The sequence below is a fragment of the Coregonus lavaretus genome, assembly GCF_964263955.1.
Source record: "Coregonus lavaretus genome assembly, chromosome: 33".
NCBI lineage: Eukaryota > Metazoa > Chordata > Actinopteri > Salmoniformes > Salmonidae > Coregonus > Coregonus lavaretus.
In genome coordinates this window covers 7,096,132-7,120,446 of record NC_140020.1, presented here as the reverse complement: position 1 = coordinate 7,120,446, position 24,315 = coordinate 7,096,132, and the positions used below count along the sequence as shown (strand labels likewise).

General features: G+C 41.4%; 1 protein-coding gene across 1 annotated transcript; it reads right to left on the bottom strand.

Moving 5' to 3' along the window:
• Nucleotides 1–539: 539 nt before the first annotated feature.
• Nucleotides 540–23,405, bottom strand: LOC311108545 (solute carrier family 35 member F6-like). The gene is made up of 6 exons (XM_084151191.1): nucleotides 23,200–23,405; nucleotides 20,341–20,413; nucleotides 19,808–19,979; nucleotides 19,053–19,268; nucleotides 2,786–2,896; nucleotides 540–2,468 (listed from the first exon to the last, which is right to left on the bottom strand). Exons 1-6 carry the CDS (start codon nucleotides 23,274–23,276, stop codon nucleotides 1,990–1,992), a joined length of 1,128 nt encoding a protein of 375 aa, XP_084007317.1. The 5' UTR covers nucleotides 23,277–23,405; the 3' UTR covers nucleotides 540–1,989.
• Nucleotides 23,406–24,315: the final 910 nt, after the last annotated feature.

The following is a 24,315-nucleotide window of genomic DNA, read 5'->3' as shown; positions in this document are numbered from 1 at the left end:
TCTCTGACCTCAATAAGGGCCTAAACCATTAGGGAGGACGTCCCGCTGATAGCAGGCAGGGCCAGGCAGACAGGAAATCCAGCGGGTGGTCCTGTGGTGGTCTGATAGGCGACACCTGCACTGGATTTGATATTCATTTCACACATTAAAGCTGGAATCCTTAATGGTGAAACTGCCACATCCGTTTGCGTTATTACAACAACAAAGTTACTGCAAACAAGAAACCGTTTTTTCCCCCTTGGTCATCATTGCACTGCAAAAAATGTTTTTGCCCTGATACGTGACGCTCCCCACCTCTGCCTGGTCAACAAAACAATAACAATGGCCGTGGGGCGGACAGTGTTGCCGTTTCCCCCTACTGCAGAGTCCATCTTTAAAGGGGAAATTCAAAGGGACATTAAAGCGGAATGGCAAGTTAGGAATTTGTCATATTTTTGCCACAATTTTATCATGAATAACCTTTAGAGCAGAATTGCTACTACACTGATGATTTTTTGTCATAACGTAGAAATAATACCCATTTCATCTCTATAATCTAGCACATTTTCCACCCAGAAACATTTTATTTCATTACTATTTTAAAAAGCATTTAACGGGAAACCCTCTCCATTTCCCTTTTTTTTGTTGCCAAATTCATTGCATCCAGTCAACGTTTCACATGACACTGCAAATCACAAGCAAATCTATGTCCTAATCAAAAGGTGCAGCATAGGTCTCAAAAAAGCATAAACATTAATATTCTATGTACCGAAAACAGTTCCCTTTCACTTACTGAGAGCTTGGTAGGCTGCTCAACTAACCTATTTAATCTATGGCATAGCCTTAGGGATAGCGCCAGCAATATTCACAAACGCTACCCAATGATAGAAAAATATATACCAAGAAGCATGTGCTTTTTACAGCATTTACATGTGATAATGTGCCAGTCAATGAATATATGAATATAGCCAAAACCATTGCAATCATGCAGGAATGATTAACTCATAGATCCCAAATCACACTTGAGGTACTGCATTGATATTGGCATTGGTACTCTCACAAAGTCAGTCATTCTGCAACAAGTATTCAGTGGGGAACATTTCAGCTAACTGTGGTCGCTGGTAAAATGTACAGTGCAATAATAGAAAACCATTAAAAAAAGCATGAAACCAATAGCTCGCAAGTTCCATGTGCAATATCTTGTCTATTCGCTCTATTCAATCTGTAAAACTGAAGCATTACAGATTCCGCGATAGAAATGTAAAGGTAATTTCCGATTGAGCCGACATATGCAGCGTTTACCGAGAATGTAGTCTCCGCTAAAGCGGGAGCATTGGCATTTGTACTGACCTCTTATTTCTGACTTCCCCTGGTATGAAATCATGGACTTGTATTAACTTAGGTCTCTATTCAACCCGCATCGTTCAGCTTTACAGCGTGATTTACATTTTTTAATCAATATTCCCTTTTTTTTAATGACTTAAACAAAATCGTTTAATCTGAGCAATTGTATTAGTATAAAATAATATAATTCCCCCCCCCAAAATTGCATACAATATAGCTCACTATTTGTATTATTTATTTTATAGTGGTTTTTGCTCATCTTTATAAAGGGTGCCAATAATTTCAGTCGTGAATATCTACCAATGACCACAGTATGGCACTCTCTATCAAACGATGTTATGCTTCACCTTTAGGTGATTTATAAAATGTTTGCCACCATTGACACACACATTTAACTGATGCTGCAGCATGACATGAAGAAGGCTATTCCAAGATCATATCAACATGTCACCTGAAATGTACTACCAGGAGTGAACAACACGGTTTTAAAGAGTGTCTTGTACAGTAATCTGAGAAATGTGTTGTCTTCATGTCACACACACACAAATGGTGTGGTTAGGGGTATGGTGAAGTTATGTCAGACCCCCCCCCCCCACCACCACCACACACACACACACACACACACACTTTCAGCATGTTGCGACATCATCATGTCAGGTCAGTCAGTTAGGTCTCCTCCTGCACCCTTCCCTCATCCAGCAGTCTCGCCCTCTCTGCCGGGTTGCCCTCCTCTTCCTCCACCATGCTGGCGCAGCACGGAATCCTCGCCAGCAGAGGGCGATGAAGTCCATTATACAGCGCTGCACCCACCAACAACACAATGAAACCCAACACCTGTAACCCATGGAACTGCTCCCAGCCCAGAGCCAGACTGACCACCCAGATCACCACGGTGCGCAGACTGTCCAGCACCATGCGCGTGGTGGCGCTGATTTCCTTGGTGACGGAGATGCCGGCGAAGTTGAAGAAGGCGATAGACACTGTGTTGCCGAGCAACGCCAGGACGATCATGGGGTTGTTGCCGATCTGGCAGAAGGCGTCCAGCGCGTCCTCGAGGACGTGGCGGGGGTTGTTGCTGAAGCTCCCCACCGGGACATAGAAGAAAGGGATGAGGAGGAGCGAGAGGATGAAGAAGCCAAAGAACCCTGGAGAGAAGAAGAAGAAGGGTGGAAATGAACGGAGGCAGGGTGAATTACTAACGCTCTACAAACATTCCGTCCTTGATACGGCGCTAAAGGTGACAACACAGACATTATGATTATTTCCACAGAAACAAAAAAGAGAAATGTCAAATAGGTCACTAAGTACTGCCTACACATGTACAAATCTAATTGCTATGCTTGCATATCTTCAGACTGTAAGCTTCACTCTCAAAGCTGTACAAACACCACTGCAACATTCTGTATATAGAGTTATACATTAACCCAATGTATACACCCATAAATGTATACGTTCACTGTACCTTCAGTGCCCACTGCCCGTAAAGGATGAACGTCGTGCTTGTAGACAAACTTCTCCTCCAGAACCATCTGGACAGCAGCAATGACCTGGGCCATGATGATCAGAAGGTCACCTGGGGGTAAGAAGAGATGGGTAAGGCCTTTAAAATGGTAGTTCCTCATTGGACATTTGTTATGGCAAGATGTTGCTGCTGAGAGAAAACCAGTCAATTGAGAAGCAAAATGTAAATAATAAAAAGTCAATATTGACTCCAACTCAGTCATGGGCCTTGTTTGAATTGAAGACAATTCAAATATATCCTTCCTTCCCATTTTCCTTGGGGTAATCACTGATTAGACAAGACTGGACTGCTGAAATCAATGCTTTGGAAAGGTTATTTATTTTTTAGGGGTAGATCAGCTTTAATATTGCAGATAGATTGTGGCTTCTATCAACGTAATTGTCTGCATCATTTCCAATCCCCCACATACATACATACATACATACATACATACATACATACATACATACATACATACATACATACATACATACATACATACATACATACATACATACATACATACATACATACATACATACATACATACATACATACATACATACATACATACATACATACATACATACATACATACATACATACATACATACATACATACATACATACATACATACATACATACATACATACATACATACATACATACATACATACATACATACATACATACATACATACATACATACATACATACATACATACATACATACATACATACATACATACATACATACATACATACATACATACATACATACATACATACATACATACATACATACATACATACATACATACATACATACATACATACATACATACATACATACATACATACATACATACATACATACATACATACATACATACATACATACATACATACATACATACATACATACATACATACATACATACATACATACATACATACATACATACATACATACATACATACATACATACATACATACATACATACATACATACATACATACATACATACATACATACATACATACATACATACATACATACATACATACATACATACATACATACATACATACATACATACATACATACATACATACATACATACATACATACATACATACATACATACATACATACATACATACATACATACATACATACATACATACATACATACATACATACATACATACATACATACATACATACATACATACATACATACATACATACATACATACATACATACATACATACATACATACATACATACATACATACATACATACATACATACATACATACATACATACATACATACATACATACATACATACATACATACATACATACATACATACATACATACATACATACATACATACATACATACATACATACATACATACATACATACATACATACATACATACATACATACATACATACATACATACATACATACATACATACATACATACATACATACATACATACATACATACATACATACATACATACATACATACATACATACATACATACATACATACATACATACATACATACATACATACATACATACATACATACATACATACATACATACATACATACATACATACATACATACATACATACATACATACATACATACATACATACATACATACATACATACATACATACATACATACATACATACATACATACATACATACATACATACATACATACATACATACATACATACATACATACATACATACATACATACATACATACATACAGTGGGGAAAAAAAGTATTTAGTCAGCCACCAATTGTGCAAGTTCTCCCACTTAAAAAGATGAGAGAGGCCTGTAATTTTCATCATAGGTACACGTCAACTATGACAGACAAATTGAGGAAAAAAAATCCAGAAAATCACATTGTAGGATTTTTTATGAATTTATTTGCAAATTATGGTGGAAAATAAGTATTTGGTCACCTACAAACAAGCAAGATTTCTGGCTCTCACAGACCTGTAACTTCTTCTTTAAGAGGCTCCTCTGTCCTCCACTCGTTACCTGTATTAATGACACCTGTTTGAACTTGTTATCAGTATAAAAGACACCTGTCCACAACCTCAAACAGTCACACTCCAAACTCCACTATGGCCAAGACCAAAGAGCTGTCAAAGGACACCAGAAACAAAATTGTAGACCTGCACCAGGCTGGGAAGACTGAATCTGTAATAGGTAAGCAGCTTGGTTTGAAAAAATCAACTGTGGGAGCAATTATTAGGAAATGGAAGACATACAAGACCACTGATAATCTCCCTCGATCTGGGGCTCCACGCAAGATCTCACCCCGTTGGGTCAAAATGATCACAAGAACGGTGAGCAAAAATCCCAGAACCACATGGGGGGACCTAGTGAATGACCTGCAGAGAGCTGGGACCAAAGTAACAAAGCCTACCATCAGTAACACACTACGCCGCCAGGGTCTCAAATCCTGCAGTGCAAGACGTGTCCCCCTGCTTCAGCCAGTACATGTCCAGGCCCGTCTGAAGTTTGCTAGAGTGCATTTGGATGATCCGGAAGAGGATTGGGAGAATGTCATATGGTCAGATGAAACCAAAATATAACTTTTTGGTAAAAACTCAACTCGTCATGTTTGGAGGACAAAGAATGCTGAGTTGCATCCAAAGAACACCATACCTACTGTGAAGCATGGTTGTGGAAACATCATGCTTTGGGGCTGTTTTTCTGCAAAGGGACCAGGACGACTGATCCGTGTAAAGGAAAGAATTAATGGGGCCATGTATCGTGAGATTTTTAGTGAAAACCTCCTTCCATCAGCAAGGGCATTGAAGATGAAACGTGGCTGGGTCTTTCAGCATGACAATGATCCCAAACACACCGCCCGGGCAACGAAGGATTGGCTTCGTAAGAAGCATTTCAAGGTCCTGGAGTGGCCTAGCCAGTCTCCAGATCTCAATCCCATAGAAAATCTTTGGAGGGAGTTGAAAGTCCGTGTTGCCCAGCGACAGCCCCAAAACATCATTACTCTAGAGGAGATCTGCATGGAGGAATGGGCCAAAATACCAGCAACAGTGTGTGAAAACCTTGTGAAGACTTACAGAAAACATTTGACCTGTGTCATTGCCAACAAAGGGTATATAACAAAGTATTGAGAAACTTTTGTTATTGACCAAATACTTATTTTCCACCATAATTTGCAAATAAATTCATTAAAAATCCTACAATGTGATTTTCTGGATTTTCTTCCCTCAATTTGTCTGTCATAGTTGACGTTTACCTATGATGAAAATTACAGGCCTCTCTCATCTTTTTAAGTGGGAGAACTTGCACAATTGGTGGCTGACTAAATACTTTTTTTCCCAACTGTACATACATACATACATACATACATACATACATACATACATACATACATACATACATACATACATACATACATACATACATACATACATACATACATACATACATACATACATACATACATACATACATACATACATACATACATACATACATACATACATACATACATCAATCAATCAATCAATTTTATTTTATATAGCCCTTCTTACATCAGCTAATATCTCGAAGTGCTGTACAGAAACCCAGCCTAAAACCCCAAACAGCTAGTAATGCAGGTGTAGAAGCACGGTGGCTAGGAAAAACTCCCTAGAAAGGCAAAACCTAGGAAGAAACCTAGAGAGGAACCAGGCTATGAGGGGTGGCCAGTCCTCTTCTGGCTGTGCCGGGTGGAGATTATAACAGAACCATGCCAAGATGTTCAAAAATGTTCATAAGTGACAAGCATGGTCAAATAATAATCAGGAATAAATCTCAGTTGGCTTTTCATAGCCGATCATTAGAGTTTAAAACAGCAGGTCTGGGACAGGTAGGGGTTCCATAACCGCAGGCAGAACAGTTTAAACTGGAATAGCAGCAAGGCCAGGCGGACTGGGGATAGCAAGGAGTCACCACGGCCGGTAGTCCCGACGTATGGTCCTAGGGCTCAGGTCTCTCAGTTGGCTTTTCATAGCCGATCATTTAGAGTTGAAAACAGCAGGTCTGGGACAGGTAGGGGTTTCGTAGCCGCAGGCAGAACAGTTGAAACTGGAATAGCAGCAAGGCCAGGCGGACTGGGGGCAGCAGGGTGTCATCATGCCCGGTAGTCCTGACGTATGGTCCTAGGGCTCAGGTTCTCAGAGAGAAAGAGAGAACGAGAGAATTAGAGAGAGCATACTTAAATTCACACAGGACACTGGATAAGACAGGAGAAGTACTCCAGGTATAACCAACTAACCCCAGCCCCCCGACACATAAACTACTGCAGCATAAATACTGGAGGCTGAGACAGGAGCGGTCCGGAGACACTGTGGCCCCATCCGAAGAAACCCCCGGACAGGGCCAAACAGGAAGGATATAACCCCACCCACTCCGCCAAAGCACAGCCCCCGCACCACTAGAGGGATATCCCCAACCACCAACTTACAATCCTGAGACAAGGCCGAGTATAGCCCACAGAGGTCTCCACCACAGCACAAACCAAGGGGGGGGGGGGGTCGCCAACCCATACATACATACATACATACATACATACATACATACATACATACATACATACATACATACATACATACATACATACATACATACATACATACATACATACATACATACATACATACATACATACATACATACATACATACATACATACATACATACATACATACATACATACATATATATATATACAGTGAGCTCCATAATTCATTGGACAGTGACCATTGTTTTGTTATTTTGGTTCTGTACTCTAGCACTGAGTTTGAAAGGATACAATGACAATGAGCGTGAAGTGCAGACTGTCAGCTTTAATTTGAGGGTATTTTCATACATATCGGATGAACCGTTTAGAAATGACAGCACCTTTTGTACATGGTCCCCCCATTTTAAGGTACAAGTTTTTGTTAAATTGGCTTCACAGATGTGTGTCGTTAGGCAGGTGTATTCATTTGTGTCGTTAGTGAATGCAGGAGAGCTGTTGATGAATAGTAATGATTCTAGACTTTGCTATTGCCTTTGGAGGTTGTTATTGGGGTGTGACAACATGAGGAAGACAGCAGTGTCGATGCAAATGAAGTTGGCCGTCATAAGGCTCAGAAATGAAAATCAATCATTCAGGAACATTGCAAAAACCCTGGCCATGCCCAAGTCAACAGTTTTGTTCATCATTAACAAGAAAAAAACAACCGGTGAACTCAATTATGTCAAAAGACCCAGTAGACAGAGGAAGACCACTGTAGTGGATGACCGGAGAATACTCTCTATGGTGAAGAAAAAACCCCTGATAACAGCCCAACAGATCAAAAACACTCTCCTGGATGCAGGTGTAGATGTGTCAAAGTCTACCATACGCAGAAGACTACACCAGCAGGACTACAGAGGGTACACTACAAGATGCAAACCACTGATAAGCCTGAAGAACAGAAAGGCAAGATTACAGTTTGCTAAAAAGCACCTAAAAGAGCCCCAAGAGTTCTGGAAAAAAGTATTGTGGACAGATGAGACAAAGATTAACATGTACCAGAGTGATGGAAAGACAAAAGTGTGGAGAAAAAAAAGAAATGCCCATGATCCAAAGCATACCACCTCATCCATGAAACATGGTGGAGGGGGTGTTATGGCTTGGGCCTGTATGGCTGCCAGTGGAACAGGCTCACTTGTCTTCATCGATGATGTGACTGCAGACAGAAGTAGAACAATGAATTCTGAAGTCTACAGAAATATTTTATCTGCTCAGATAAAACCAAATGCCTCCAAACTCATTGGACGGCACTTAATCATGCAACAAGACAATGACCCTAAACATACTGCTAGAGCAACAAAGGGGTTTTTGATGGCCAAAAAGTGGAAAATCCTTGACTGGCCGAGTCAATCACCAGATCTGAATCCAATTGAACATGCATTTTACATGCTGAAGAGGAGACTTAAGGCAATAAGTCCCCGAAACAAGCAGGAACTGAAGATGGCTGCAGTACAGGCCTGGCAGAGCATCACCAGGGAAGATACCCAGCGTCTGGTGATGGCGATGCATCGCAGACTTCAAGCAGTCATTGCATGCAAAGGATATGCGACCAAATATTAACAATGATTACTTTATTCTACATTATGTTAAACTGTCCAATGTTTTTTGATGCCCGAAAATGGGGGGGACTATGTACAAAAGCTTCTATAATTCGTAAACGGTTCATCCGATATGTATGAAAATACCCTCAAATTAAAGCTGACAGTCTGCACTTCACCCTCATTGTCATTGTATCCATTCAAACTCAAAGTGCTAGAGTACAGAACCAAAATAACAAAAGAATGGTCACTGTCCAGTGAATTATGGAGCTCACTGTATATAGTGAGGGAAAAAAGTATTTGATCCCCTGCTGATTTTGTACGTTTGCCCACTGACAAAGAAATGATCGGTCTATAATTTTAATGGTAGGTTTATTTGAACAGTGAGAGACAGAATAACAACAAAAAAATCCAGAAAAACGCATGTCAAAAACATTATAAATTGATTTGCATTTTAATTAGGGAAATAAGTATTTGACCCCTCTGCAAAACATGACTTAGTCCTTGGTGGCAAAACCCTTGTTGGCAATCACAGAGGTCAGACGTTTCTTGTAGTTGGCCACCAGGTTTGCACACATCTCAGGAGGGATTTGTTCCACTGCCCTTTGCAGATCTTCTCCAAGTCATTAAGGTTTCAAGGCTGATGTTTGGCAACTCGAACCTTCAGCTCCCTCTACAGATTCTCTATGGGATTAAGGTCTGGAGACTGGCTAGGCCACTCCAGGACCTTAATGTGCTTCTTCTTGAGCCACTCCTTTGTTGCCTTGGCCGTGTGTTTTGGTCATTGTCATGCTGGAATACCCATCCACGACCCATTTTCAATGATCTGGCTGAGGGAAGGAAGTTCTCACCCAAGATTTGACGGTACATGGCCCCGTCCATCGTCCCTTTGATGCGGTGAAGTTGTCCTGTCCCCTTAGCAGAAAAACACCCCCAAAGCATAATGTTTCCACCTCCATGTTTGACGGTGGGGATGGTTTTCTTGGGGTCATAGGCAGCATTCCTCCTCCTCCAAACATGGAGAGTTGAGTTGATGCCAAAGAGCTTCATTTTGGTCTCATCTGACCACAACACTTTCACCCAGTTCTCCTCTGAATCATTCAGATGTTCATTGGCAAACTTCAGACGGCCCTGTATATGTGCTTTCTTGAGCAGGGGGACCTTGCGGGCGCTGCAGGATTTCAGTCCTTCACGGCGTAGTGTGTTACCAATTGTTTTCTTTCTGACTATGGTCCCAGCTGCCTTGAGATCATTGACAAGATCCTCCCGTGTAGTTCTGGGCTGATTCCTCACCGTTCTCATGATCATTGCAACTCCACGAAGTGAGATCTTGCATGGAGCCCCAGGCCGAGGGAGATTGACAGTTCTTTTGTGTTTCTTCCATTTGCGAATAATCGCACCAACTGTTGTCACCTTCTCACCAAGCTGCTTGGCGATGGTCTTGTAGCCCATTCCAACCTTGTGTAGGTCTACAATCCTGTCCCTGACATCCTTGGAGAGCTCTTTGGTCTTGGCCATGGTGGAGAGTTTGGAATCTGATTGATTGCTTCTGTGGACAGGTGTCTTTTATACAGGTAACAAACTGAGATTAGGAGCACTCCCTTTAAGAGTGTGCTCCTAATCTCAGCTCGTTACCTGTATAAAAGACACCTGGGAGCAAGAAATCTTTCTGATTGAGAGGGGTTCAAATACACTGCTCAAAAAAATAAAGGGAACACTTAAACAACACAATGTAACTCCAAGTCAATCACACTTCTGTGAAATCAAACTGTCCACTTAGGAAGCAACATTGATTGACAATACATTTCACATGCTGTTGTGCAAATGGAATAGACAACAGGTGGAAATTATAGGCAATTAGCAAGACACCCCCAATAAAGGACTGGTTTTGCAGGTGGTGACCACAGACCACTTCTCAGTTCCTATGCTTCCTGGCTGATGTTTTGGTCACTTTTGAATGCTGGCGGTGCTTTCACTCTAGTGGTAGCATGAGACGGAGTCTACAACCCACACAAGTGGCTCAGGTAGTGCAGCTCATCCAGGATGGCACATCAATGCGAACTGTGGCAAGAAGGTTTGCTGTGTCTGTCAGCGTAGTGTCCAGAGCATGGAGGCGCTAACAGGAGACAGGCCAGTACATCAGGAGACGTGGAGGAGGCCGTAGGAGGGCAACAACCCAGCAGCAGGACTGCTACCTCCGCCTTTGTGCAAGGAGGAGCAGGAGGAGCACTGCCAGAGCCCTGCAAAATGACCTCCAGCAGGGCACAAATGTGCATGTGTCTGCTGAAACGGTCAGAAACAGACTCCATGAGGGCCCGACGTCCACAGGTGGGGGTTGTGCTTACAGCCCAACACCGTGCAGGACGTTTGGCATTTGCCAGAGAACACCAAGATTGGCAAATACGCCACTGTGCTCTTCACAGATGAAAGCAGGTTCACACTGAGCACATGTGACAGACGTGACAGAGTCTGGAGACGCCGTGGAGAACGTTCTGCTGCCTGCAACATCCTCCAGCATGACCGGTTTGGCGGTGGGTCAGTCATGGTGTGGGGTGGCATTTCTTTGGGGAGCCGCACAGCCCTCCATGTGCTCGCCAGAGGTAGCTTGACTGCCATTAGGTACCGAGATGAGATCCTCAGACCCCTTGTGAGACCATATGCTGGTGTGGTTGGCCCTGGGTTCCTCCTAATGCAAGACAATGCTAGACCTCATGTGGCTGGAGTGTGTCAGCAGTTCCTGCAAGAGGAAGGCATTGATGCTATGGACTGGCCCGTCCGTTCCCCAGACCTGAATCCAATTGAGCACATCTGGGACATCATGTCTCGCTCCATCCACCAACGCCACGTTGCACCACAGACTGTCCAGGAGTTGGCGGATGCTTTAGTCCAGGTCTGGGAGGAGATCCCTCAGGAGACCATCCGCCACCTCATCAGGAGCATGCCCAGGCGTTGTAGGGAGGTCATACAGGCACGTGGAGGCCACACACACTACTGAGCCTCATTTTGACTTGTTTTAAGGACATTACATCAAAGTTGGATCAGCCTGTAGTGTGGTTTTCCACTTTAATTTTGAGGGTGACTCCAAATCCAGACCTCCATGGGTTTCCATGGGTTGATAAATTGGATTTCCATTGATAATTTGTGTGATTTTGTTGTCAGCACATTCAACTATGTAAAGAAAAAAGTATTTCATAAGATTATTTCATTCATTCAGATCTAGGATGTGTTATTTTAGTGTTCCCTTTATTTTTTTGAGCAGTGTACTTATTTCCCTCATTAAAATGCAAATCAATTTCTAACATTTTTGACATGCGTTTTTCTGGATTTTTGTTGTTGTTATTCTGTCTCTCACTGTTCAAATAAACCTACCATTAAAATTATAGACTGATCATTTCTTTTTCAGTGGGCAAACGTACAAAATCAGCAGGGGATCAAATACTTTTTCCCTCACTATATACACTGCTCAAAAAAATAAAGGGGTTCAGGTCTGGAGATTGGGCTGGTCATGACAGGGTCTTGATCTGGTGGTCCTCCATCCACACCTTGATTGACCTGGCTGTGTGGCATGGCGCATTGTCCTGCTGGAAAAACCAATCCTCAGAGTTGGGAAACAATGTCAGAGCAAAAGGAAGCAAGTTTTCTTCCAGGACAACCTTGTACGTGGCTTGATTCATGCGTCCTTCACAAAGACAAATCTGCCCAATTCCAGCCTTGCTGAAGCACCCCCAGATCATCACCGATCCTCCACCAAATTTCACAGTGGGTGCGAGACACTGTGGCTTGTAGGCCTCTCCAGGTCTCTGTCTAACCATTAGATGACCAGGTGTTGGGCAAAGCTGAAAATTGGACTCATCAGAGAAGATGACCCTACTCCAGTCCTCTATGGTCCAATCCTTAAGTATTTTGCAAACCTCAGCCTGGCTCTTCTTTGCTTCTAATTGATGAAGGGCTTTTTTCTAGCTTTGCACGACTTCAGCCCTGCCCCTAGGAGCCTGTTTCAAACCGTCCTCGCCGTGCACTTCAACCCAGCTGCCGTTTGCCATTCTTTTTGTAGGTCACTTGATGTCATCCTACGGTTGTTGAGGGACATTTGAATGAGTTGGCAGTCATCCCGGTCAGTAGAGTCGTTTTCGCCCTCTGCCGGTCTGTAGCTTTGTTGTCCCCAATGTCTGCTGCTTGACCTTGTTCTTAAGAACCACTGTCTTTGACATTTTAAGGATGGAAGCAACCTGACGCTCACTATATCCCTCTGCCAGTAAAGCCAGAATTGAACCCTTCTTTTCCTCACTCAAAACGTTCCTTTTCAACTCCTTTGGCATGGTCAATAGTTATTTTTTGATTAATATTATTTTTGAGGTACTATTAGCACTGTTTTTGCCATCCAGCTGGTCCTATTGCAAGAGGATAGTGATGACCACAGCAGTGTTATACTTTTCCTCGTTAAATAAGATTTGGGTCATGTGATGACCTAATCAGTACCTAATTCAGTAGAATGAGGTGTGCCTGTGTTGGAATTCAACAGACACTGGAATGGAAGTCATACATGTAGAGATGCTGGTTTAAGAAAGATTTGCAGTGGTCTCTGAATTTTTTTATACATACATACATACATACATACATACATACATACATACATACATACATACATACATACATACATACATACATACATACATACATACATACATACATACATACATACATACATACATACATACATACATACATACATACATACATACATACATACATACATACATACATACATACATACATACATACATACATACATACATACATACATACATACATACATACATACATACATACATACATACATACATACATACATACATACATACATACATACATACATACATACATACATACATACATACATACATACATACATACATACATACATACATACATACATACATACATACATACATACATACATACATACATACATACATACATACATACATACATACATACATACATACATACATACATACATACATACATACATACATACATACATACATACATACATACATACATACATACATACATACATACATACATACATACATACATACATACATACATACATACATACATACATACATACATACATACATACATACATACATACATACATACATACATACATACATACATACATACATACATACATACATACATACATACATACATACATACATACATACATACATACATACATACATACATACATACATACATACATACATACATACATACATACATACATACATACATACATACATACATACATACATACATACATACATACATACATACATACATACATACATACATACATACATACATACATACATACATACATACATACATACATACATACATACATACATACATACATACATACATACATACATACATACATACATACATACATACATACATACATACATACATACATACATACATACATACATACATACATACATACATACATACATACATACATACATACATACATACATACATACATACATACATACATACATACATACATACATACATACATACATACATACATACATACATACATACATACAAATTGAGATTTTTTTCTCTCCAGAAAATCACATTGTAGGATTTTTAATGAATTTATTTGCAAATGATGGTGGAAAATAAGTATTTGGTCACCTACAAACAAGCAAGATTTCTGGCTCTCACAGACCTGTAACTTCTTCTTTAAGAGGCTCCTCTGTCCTCCACTCGTTACCTGTATTAATGGCACCTGTTTGAACTTATCAGTATAAAAGACACCTGTCCACAACCTCAAACAGTCACACTCCAAACTCCACTATGGCCAAGACCAAAGAGCTGTCAAAGGACACCAGAAACAAAATTGTAGACCTGCACCAGGCTGGGAAGACTGAATCTGCAATAGGTAACCAGCTTGGTTTGAAGAAATCAACTGTGGGAGCAATTATTAGGAAATGGAAGACATACAAGACCACTGATAATCTCCCTCGATCTGGGCCTCCACGCAAGATCTTACCCCGTGGGGTCAAAATGATCACAAGAACGGTGAGCAAAAATCCCAGAACCACACGGGGGGACCTAGTGAATGACCTGCAGAGAGCTGGGACCAAAGTAACAAAGCCTACCATCAGTAACACACTACGCCGCCAGGGACTCAAATCCTGCAGTGCCAGACGTGTCCCCCTGCTTAAGCCAGTACATGTCCAGGCCCGTCTGAAGTTTGCTAGAGTGCATTTGGATGATCCAGAAGAGGATTGGGAGAATGTCATATGGTCAGATGAAACCAAAATAGAACTTTTTGGTAAAAACTCAACTCGTCGTGTTTGGAGGACAAAGAATGCTGAGTTGCATCCAAAGAACACCATACCTACTGTGAAGCATGGGGGTGGAAACATCATGCTTTGGGGCTGTTTTTCTGCAAAGGGACCAGGACGACTGATCCGTGTAAAGGAAAGAATGAATGGGGCCATGTATCGTGAGATTTTGAGTGAAAACCTCCTTCCATCAGCAAGGGCATTGAAGATGAAACGTGGCTGGGTCTTTCAGCATGACAATGATCCCAAACACACCGCCCGGGCAACGAAGGAGTGGCTTCGTAAGAAGCATTTCAAGGTCCTGGAGTGGCCTAGCCAGTCTCCAGATCTCAACCCCATAGAAAATCTTTGGAGGGAGTTGAAAGTCTGTGTTGCCCAGCGACAGCCCCAAAACATCACTGCTCTAGAGGAGATCTGCATGGAGGAATGGGCCAAAATACCAGCAACAGTGTGTGAAAACCTTGTGAAGACTTACAGAAAACGTTTGACCTGTGTCATTGCCAACAAAGGGTATATAACAAAGTATTGAGAAACTTTTGTTATTGACCAAATACTTATTTTCCACCATAATTTGCAAATAAATTCATTAAATATCCTACAATGTGATTTTCTGGAAAAAATGCTCATTTTGTCTGTCATAGTTGACGTGTACCTATGATGAAAATTACAGGCCTCTCTCATCTTTTTAAGTGGGAGAACTTGCACAATTGGTGGCTGACTAAATACTTTTTTCCCCCACTGTATATATGTATGTATGTGTATATATATATATATATATATATATATATATATATATATATACACACACACACACACACACACACACACACACAGTTGAAGTCTGAAGTTTACATACACTTAGGTTGGAGTCATTAAAACTCATTTTTCAACCCCTCCACAAATGTCTTGTTAAACTATAGTTTTGGCAAGTCGGTTAGGACATCTACTTTGTGCATGACACAAGTAATTTTTCCAACAATTGTTTACAGACAGATTATTTCACTGTATCACAATTCCAGTGGGTCAGAAGTTTACATACACTAAGTTGACTGTGCCTTTAAACAGCTTGGAAAGTTCCAGAAAATGATATCATGGCTTTAGAAGCTTCTGATAGGCTAATTGACATCATTTGAGTCAATTGGAGGTGTACCTGTGGATGTATTTCAAGGCCTACCTTCAAACTCAGTGCCTCTTTGCTTGACATCATGGGAAAATCAAAAGAAATCAGCCAAGACCTCAGAAAAAAATTGTCAGACCAAACACCTGAAGGTACCACGTTCATCTGTACAAACAATAGTACGCCAGTATAAACACCATGGGACCACGCAGCCGTCATAACGCTCAGGAAGGAGACGCGTTCTGTCTCCTAGAGATGAACGTACTCTGGTGCGAAAAGTGCAAATCAATCACAGAACAACAGCAAAGGACCTTGTGAAGATGCTGGAGGAAACAGGTACAAAATCATCTATATCCACAGTAAAACAAGTCCTATATCGACATAACCTCTGTATCTCAGTTGGTAGAGCATGGCGCTTGCAACGCCAGGGTTGTGGGTTAGTTTCCCATGGGGGGCAGTATGAAAATAATGTATGCACTCACTAACTGTAAGTCGCTCTGGATAAGAGCGTCTGCTAAAATGACTAAAATGTAAATAACCTGAAAGGACGCTCAGCAAGGAAGAAGCCACTGCTCCAAAACCGCCATAAAAAAGCCAGACTACGGTTTGCAACTGCAAAGATCGTACTTTTTGGAGAAATGTCCTATGGTCAGATGAAACAAAAATAGAACTGTTTGGCCATAATGACCATCGTTATGTTTGGATGAAAAAGGGGAAGGCTTCCAAGCCGAAGTACACCATCACAACCGTGAAGCACGGGGGTGGCAGCATCATGCTGTGGGGTGCTTTGCTGCAGGAGGGACTGGTGCACTTCACAAAATAGATGGCATCATGAGGAAGGAAAATTATGTGGATATATTGAAGCAACATCTCAAGACATCAGTCAGGAAGTTAAAGCTTGGTCGCAAATGGGTCTTCCAAATGGACAATGACCCCAAGCATACTTCCAAAGTTGTGGCAAAATGGCTTAAGGACAACAAAGTCAAGGTATTGGAGTGGCCATCACAAAGCCCTGACCTCAATCATATAGAAAATTGTGTGGGCAGAACTGAAAAAGTGTGTGAGAGCAAGGAGGCCTACAAAGCTGACTCAGTTACACCAGCTCTGTCAGGAGGAATGGGCCAAAATTCACCCAACTTATTGTGGGAAGCTTGTGGAAGGCTACCCGAAACGTTTGACCCAAGTTAAACAATTTAAAGGCAATGCTACCAAATACTAATTGAGTGTATGTACACTTCTGACCCAGTGGGAATGTGATGAAAGAAATAAAAGCTGAAATAAATCACTCTCTACTATTATTCGGACATTTCACATTCTTAAAATAAAGTGGTGATCCTAACTGACCTAAGACAAGGAATTTTTCCTAGGATTAAAAGTCAGGAATTGTGAAAAATGTATTTGGCTAAGGTGTATGTAAACTTCCGACTTCAACTGTATATCACCAGTCAAATATTTTGACACACCTACTCATTCAAGGGTTTTTCTTTATTTTTTACATTGTAGAATAATAGTGAAGACATCAAACCTATGAAATAACACATATGGAATCATGAAGTATCCAAAAAAGTGTTAAACAAATCAAATATATTGTATATTTCAGATTCTTCAAATAGCCACCCTTTGCCTTGATGACAGCTTTGCACACTCTTGGCATTCTCTCAACCAGCCTCATGAGGTAGTCACCTGGAATGCATTTCAATTAACAGGTGTGCCTTCTTAAAAGTTAATTTGTGGAATTTCTTTCCTTCTTAATGCATTTGAGCCAATCAGTTGTGTTGTGACAAGGTAAAGGGGTATACAGAAGATAGCCCTATTTGGTAAAAGACCATGTCCATATTATGGCAAGAACAGCTCAAATAAGCAAAGAGAAACGACTGTCCACCATTACTTTAAGACATGAAGGTCAGTCAATACGGAACATTTCAAGAACTTTGAAAGTTTCTTCAAGTGCAGTCGAAAAACCATCAAGCGCTATGATGAAACTGGCTCTCATGAGGACCGCCACAGGAATGGAAGACCCAGGGTTACCTCTGCTGCAGAGGATAAGTTCATTAGAGTTACCAGCCTCAGAAAGGACACCAATAAGAAGAAGAGACCTGCTTGGGCCAAGAAACACGAGCAATGGACGTTAGACCGTTGGAAATGTGTCCTTTGGTCTGGGAGTCCAAATTGGATATTATTTTGGTTACTACATGATTACATATGTGTTATTTCATAGTTTTGATGTCTTCACTATTATTCTACAGTGTTGAAAATAGTAAAAATAAAGAAAAAACCCTGAATGAGTTGGTGTGTCCAAACTTTTGACTGGTACTGTACATATATATTTTTTTGTAAATATATATATTATTTTTTCCCCCCTAACCCTAACACCCCTCCCCTAAATGGAGTAAACTAATGGACAACAATACTTAGGCTTCCACTTACAGCTTTGGAAAGCTTGCGTTCACATATACAATCACAAGTTAGATCTGTGATTAATTCAAGTATGGAAGGAGGGAAAGATTATTTTCTATCAGAACCCTACCTTTGCCACTAAGTGCCAACCCACCATTCTCTCTCCCTTACCAGTGATGACCTCGCTGAGTTTGTGTGAGTCGTCCTTGTTTCCGCTCATGAAGTCGGCCAGGCCCACCACTACCAGGCCCAGAATCGTGATGAAGATGCCCGTCCACTGACTGGCCACCAGGCGGCGCCCCAGGAAGGCCACCGACAGCAGGCCTGTGAAGACGATCACCGCCCCACGCAGCATCTGGAAGCTGGAGGCACTCGTCATGTTCAGGGCTGGGGAGAGAGGATAGAGTCAGAGAGGGTAACAGACAGACCTTGGTTCAAATAGGATTTGGTTTATTTATTGTTTCATGAGCCTGCCTGGAGTGGCAGATGGGCGGGGTTTGCACTTTTTGAACTATTCAATTGGTTCAACTGGCAATTAATTTCAGGCAAAAGAAAGCAAATACTAACTGATCACAGGTCTGCAGACAGTCAGCACAAACTTTCACTATGATGACCCAGAAAGGGAGACTTCTCGGTTATTGTGTTACAGTTCCTTAAAACAAATGGGAGATACTTCACAGGAACATAAATTGGAATACAATTTAAAATTGTGCCTCTGACCATAATATTTTATAGATCATTTAGACTTTCTTGCAGTTCTTGAAGAATACCCTTTTTGGTGTAAATTGTCAAATTATGAAAATATTATCTAAAGTGCGAGGGAATTAAATGGTGGCTCAAGCAGCGAGTGACACATTCCCAGAAAACTCTGGAACCCTCTGCAACACAAAATGAAGATAAATATCCAGGATGTTGGGGTCACATACCGACATACATGATGGAGGTAGCGGTCATGTCACAGAGGGCAGGGGGGAGGAAGAGGAGGGGGTTGAAGCTCTGGCCCGTGTTCATCTTGGGCTCTGGTCTTCGTCTGTCATGACAAAGCAGCATGTGGAAGACGGCCAGACAACTGAGCTCCCCCAGGAACATCCCTACGGCCTAGAGAGAGAGAGAGAGAGAGAGAGAGAGAGAGAGAGAGAGAGAGAGAGAGAGAGAGAGAGAGAGAGAGAGAGAGAGAGAGAGAGAGAGAGAGAGAGAGAGAGAGAGAGAGAGAGAGAGAGAGAGAGAGAGAGAGAGAGAGAGAGAGAGAGAGAGAGAGAGATGGGAGAGACAGAGAGAGATATGGGAGAGACAGAGAGAGGGGACAGACAGAGGGAGAGAGACACAGTGGAGACAGAAGAGAATGTCAGCACTCAGGAACCTTCCCATCAACACTGTTGATAAAGATCAAGTAATTAACTTAGGTCTTAGCTTATATAGTTATGTTCTGTGTTTTTTATGAGGAGAAGGGAGACTGTACCTGTACAAATGGGTGGGAGAATGTGTGTTCAGGGGAGTCTTTGCAACCCTTTGCGGAGAACATGTCAGCCCATCTGGGGGAGAACAAGAGAACGTTTATTAAGTTTGTTCAAGAATCTCACACTAACAGAGGAGTCAGAAACCAATCTGTTCAAGAGCTCTGCATTGCTATGCAGGCCTATGATAGATGTGTCCTTTCAAATACTTGCGCTTGATTGATTGAGCTTGCCTTGCGCAATGGAACCAACAATATAGTCCCAAAAGTGCAAACCACACCCATCTGGCACTTCAGGCATACTCAATAAAACGCTCAAAGGGGTTAATGAGTGACTTAGTCGTCTGTGTCTAGCTACCTGAGCACCCGCTGACTTTTATAGTCCAATAGGCCTGATCAGTAGAAGCATGACCAGCATGTGAGTACTCCTTGCTGACTGAATATAGACTTAGGGATGTGGTCACAGCGCCTCACAAAAGGATGATGCGGCCTTTTCCTCACAGTAGCAGTTTGAGCTCCATATCTCAACTATGCCTAATTGAGCAACTGGTTGATTGACTGAATTTAGCTCTTGATCTGTGGAAATGTTACGTTCACACATTGCGAAGTCCGATAACATATACAGTTGGTTAAATCAACTCGAAGGGCTACTGACATCTACGTTTTTAATCAACACAAGAGGCAACTGTTCTCAGCTCAAGATAACATTCTCCTCAGTGAAGCACAGACAATGAAGGGTTTGGTTTCAGGTGACTGTTCTGGAAAGAAGCCCAAAGAAAGTGGATGAAATGTGATCTCTCTATTTGCTACATTGTATCATTGCACTGAGCAAGAGCAACCATCTATTTATACAGTATTCCAGAACAGTTGTGATTTGAGACATACTGATGGGACTTTTGCCAGACTAGACCACATACCATATTGATAAAGTGCCATTTGCACATGACATAAAAGAGCACAACTACGACCTATAGGCCCAGTCCATATTCCATGTTGCATGACAGCAAAAGAGAAGTTGAGACGCCAGGCCTTAGCTTAGAGAAGTCTGCATCTTTTGTGGCACAAAGCAAACGTGATTTGCAGAGTCAGCAGTGTCCTCGCGCTTCATGACATGACAAGACATGAATGAATCACCAGTGACGCAAGAGCACGTGAGAGGTTTCCCTCCCTGTGTCTGGCACTTGTCTAATGTCTAGCAATTTCACAATTTCAAATGTAGTCATACATTGCATTTAGGCTACACCTAAGCTAAGCAAGTAGGCATACATACAGCTTCTAATTCTCAACCATGGTTGTTTGTTTAAAAAGTCATTGTTTACAGACAGATTGGCTCGTTGCTGGACAAAGCAATTTAAACAGGTAGTTAGGCCTACAAGGCCGGCATCATGGAAATCTAGCTTTTCCCCCAAAGTATGATACAATGTCAAGTAGCCTCGCCTAATTTAGCCTACTGTAAAATATACAAATAGATTGAGGCACAATAACTCAGTTCACGAGTATTTAACAGTGCAATAAACATGAGAAACATTGTAGCCCAAATCTTGATGTCTGGGACAGTGGTCACCAACCTTTTCTGAGTCAAGATCACTGAGTCAAAATGCAAGCCGAGATCTACCACTCAGATTATTTATTTTTTAAACTTGACTTTAAAAACGTAAGCCTATGCAACATTAACCAATTAAAAACCGTCTCATAACAATGAGGTTTGTGCAGGAGGCTATAGGCTCAATACATTATCAAGTGACCTTACTGTTACAGAACTGTTTTTAATTGGTTAATGTTGCATAGGCTTACGTAAAAAAAAAAAAAAATGGCCTAAACTTGAATTGCCCTGCCAATGTTGTTCTTCTCATACCATTTTGAAATTAGATTTCAAAACTGTAGGTATATGATCACATTGGTAATATATAATTTGTTGTATTACTTGTGAGGCACAGCTGAGTGAGCATAATAAATCGTTTTTTTTTTTTTTTTTTTTTTTTTTTACTGGACTGATGGCCTGCATCTGATGATCAGTCTGAGGGGAGCGAGGAAGCAGCGGTGAGGCTGCCTCTCACCAGACTCCTCTCTCTCTCTACCTGCACTGAGAAAAGGTGACAGTCTTCCAGCTGATGGCGACACTTAAGTCGCCCTGCATTATTTCTGCCTCATGCACCAATTCATGTTGTTACTCCTTTGACCAGAAAAAGTGAAATACTCCTCGATATTAACAAACACACAAACAATAACAACGCAAGATTATCTAAACACTTTGTTATACTCATTCATTACAGCTGCAGTGCTGGTAACGCGCATTTTATGGCTTGTAAAACTGTTGAACAAAGTCTTGACAGTTCTGATTAACAACTTAAACATGAACTTACTCATATAAACAGCAGCACTTTGCTGTATTCTTCGAATCTTTCACTAGTCATGGTTTTAAAGTTTTGAAATCTCATATTATCAACTTTGCTGTGCGTTTGAGGTTTGTTTTTACAGTCTATGGCGCGAGGAAACTGCGCAGACAGTGATCTGAGCTATCGGATTGGCCAGCGGTAGACCTATAAGTGCACTTGATTTGCTCTCTGGGCCTGCCGGGTAAGCAGAGTTCTATCTTCAGACACATTAAATGGTTCAAAATGGGAACACTTTGCCTTCCCGGCGCTAGGGCTGCTGAATCACGTGCACCTACCGCCAACATCGCGAAACGAATAAAACAATTAGGGACCCAAGGCTTTATCGTTGGGTTTTTTACATAAATGTTTGGTGATCTACTCTGAATGGCTTGGCGATCGATCGCGACCAGTCGATGACCACTGGTCTATGACATAAGCCATTGTAAAGACCGTGAAATCAATTGACAACATGAATGAAGCGTTCACTTACTTTGCCGATAGCGTGTTGATAGAGCCGGTTGTGAGCATAAGACCCGCAAGAAAGAGTTGATACTTCGTCCAAGCCATGTTGGACGTGCCCGGAGTGAAAATACAACTACTAGATACTTTGTTTCAAACGCTGCAATATATTGAACAGCGACTTGTGTGTCTCTCTCGCTGCCTACAGAAATGAAATCACATGACTTCAAGTGTGTCAGCTGACCGAGTGCGCACAAGCAGTGAAAGGAAAGTTTCCTGTTGTGGTTTTGTCAAAGTCCGGCGGGCTGCGCCTTCTTGTCATTCACTCTGAAGGACTACTTTTTTGTTCCCGAAAAACGACCTTTAGACACATTATAAGATTATAATGTATTAAGATCAGGGAACAGTTTGGATTCATATGGGGATATCAGTCTAGTAGTGGTTATTAAACTGAGGACCCCTAGGGGCCCTGGCAAGAGGCATCATGCCCATAGGGGGCGCAATGGCACGTGGCCCCTCAGATTTATCCTGTAAAAAAAAAACATACATTACCAGTCAAAAGTTTGGACACACCTACTCATTCAAGGGTTTTTCTTAATTTGTTTCTATTTTTTACATTGTAGAATAATAGTGAAGACATCAAAACTATGAAACAACACATATGGAATCAGGTATACAAAAAAGTGTTAAACAAATCCAAATATATTTTATATTTGAGGTTCTTCAAATAGCCACCCTTTGCCTTGATGACAGCCTTGCACACTCTTGGCATTCTCTCAACCAGCTTCACCTGGAATGCTTTTCCAACAGTCTTGAAGGAGTTCCCACATATACTGTGCACTTGTTGGCTGCTTTTCCTTCACTCTGCGGTCCGACTCATCCCAAACCATCTCAACTGGGTTGAGGTCAGGGAATTGTGGAGGCCAGGTCATCTGATGCAGCACTCCATCACTCTCCTTCTTGGTCAAATAGCCCTTACACAGCCTGGAGGTGTGTTGGGTCATTGTCCTGTTGAAAAACAAATGAAAGTCCCACTAAGCCCAAACCAGATGGGATGGCGTATCGCTGTAGAATGCTGTGGTAGCCATGCTGGTTAAGTGTGCCTTGAATTCTAAATAAATCACCTTGAATTCTAAATAAATCACAG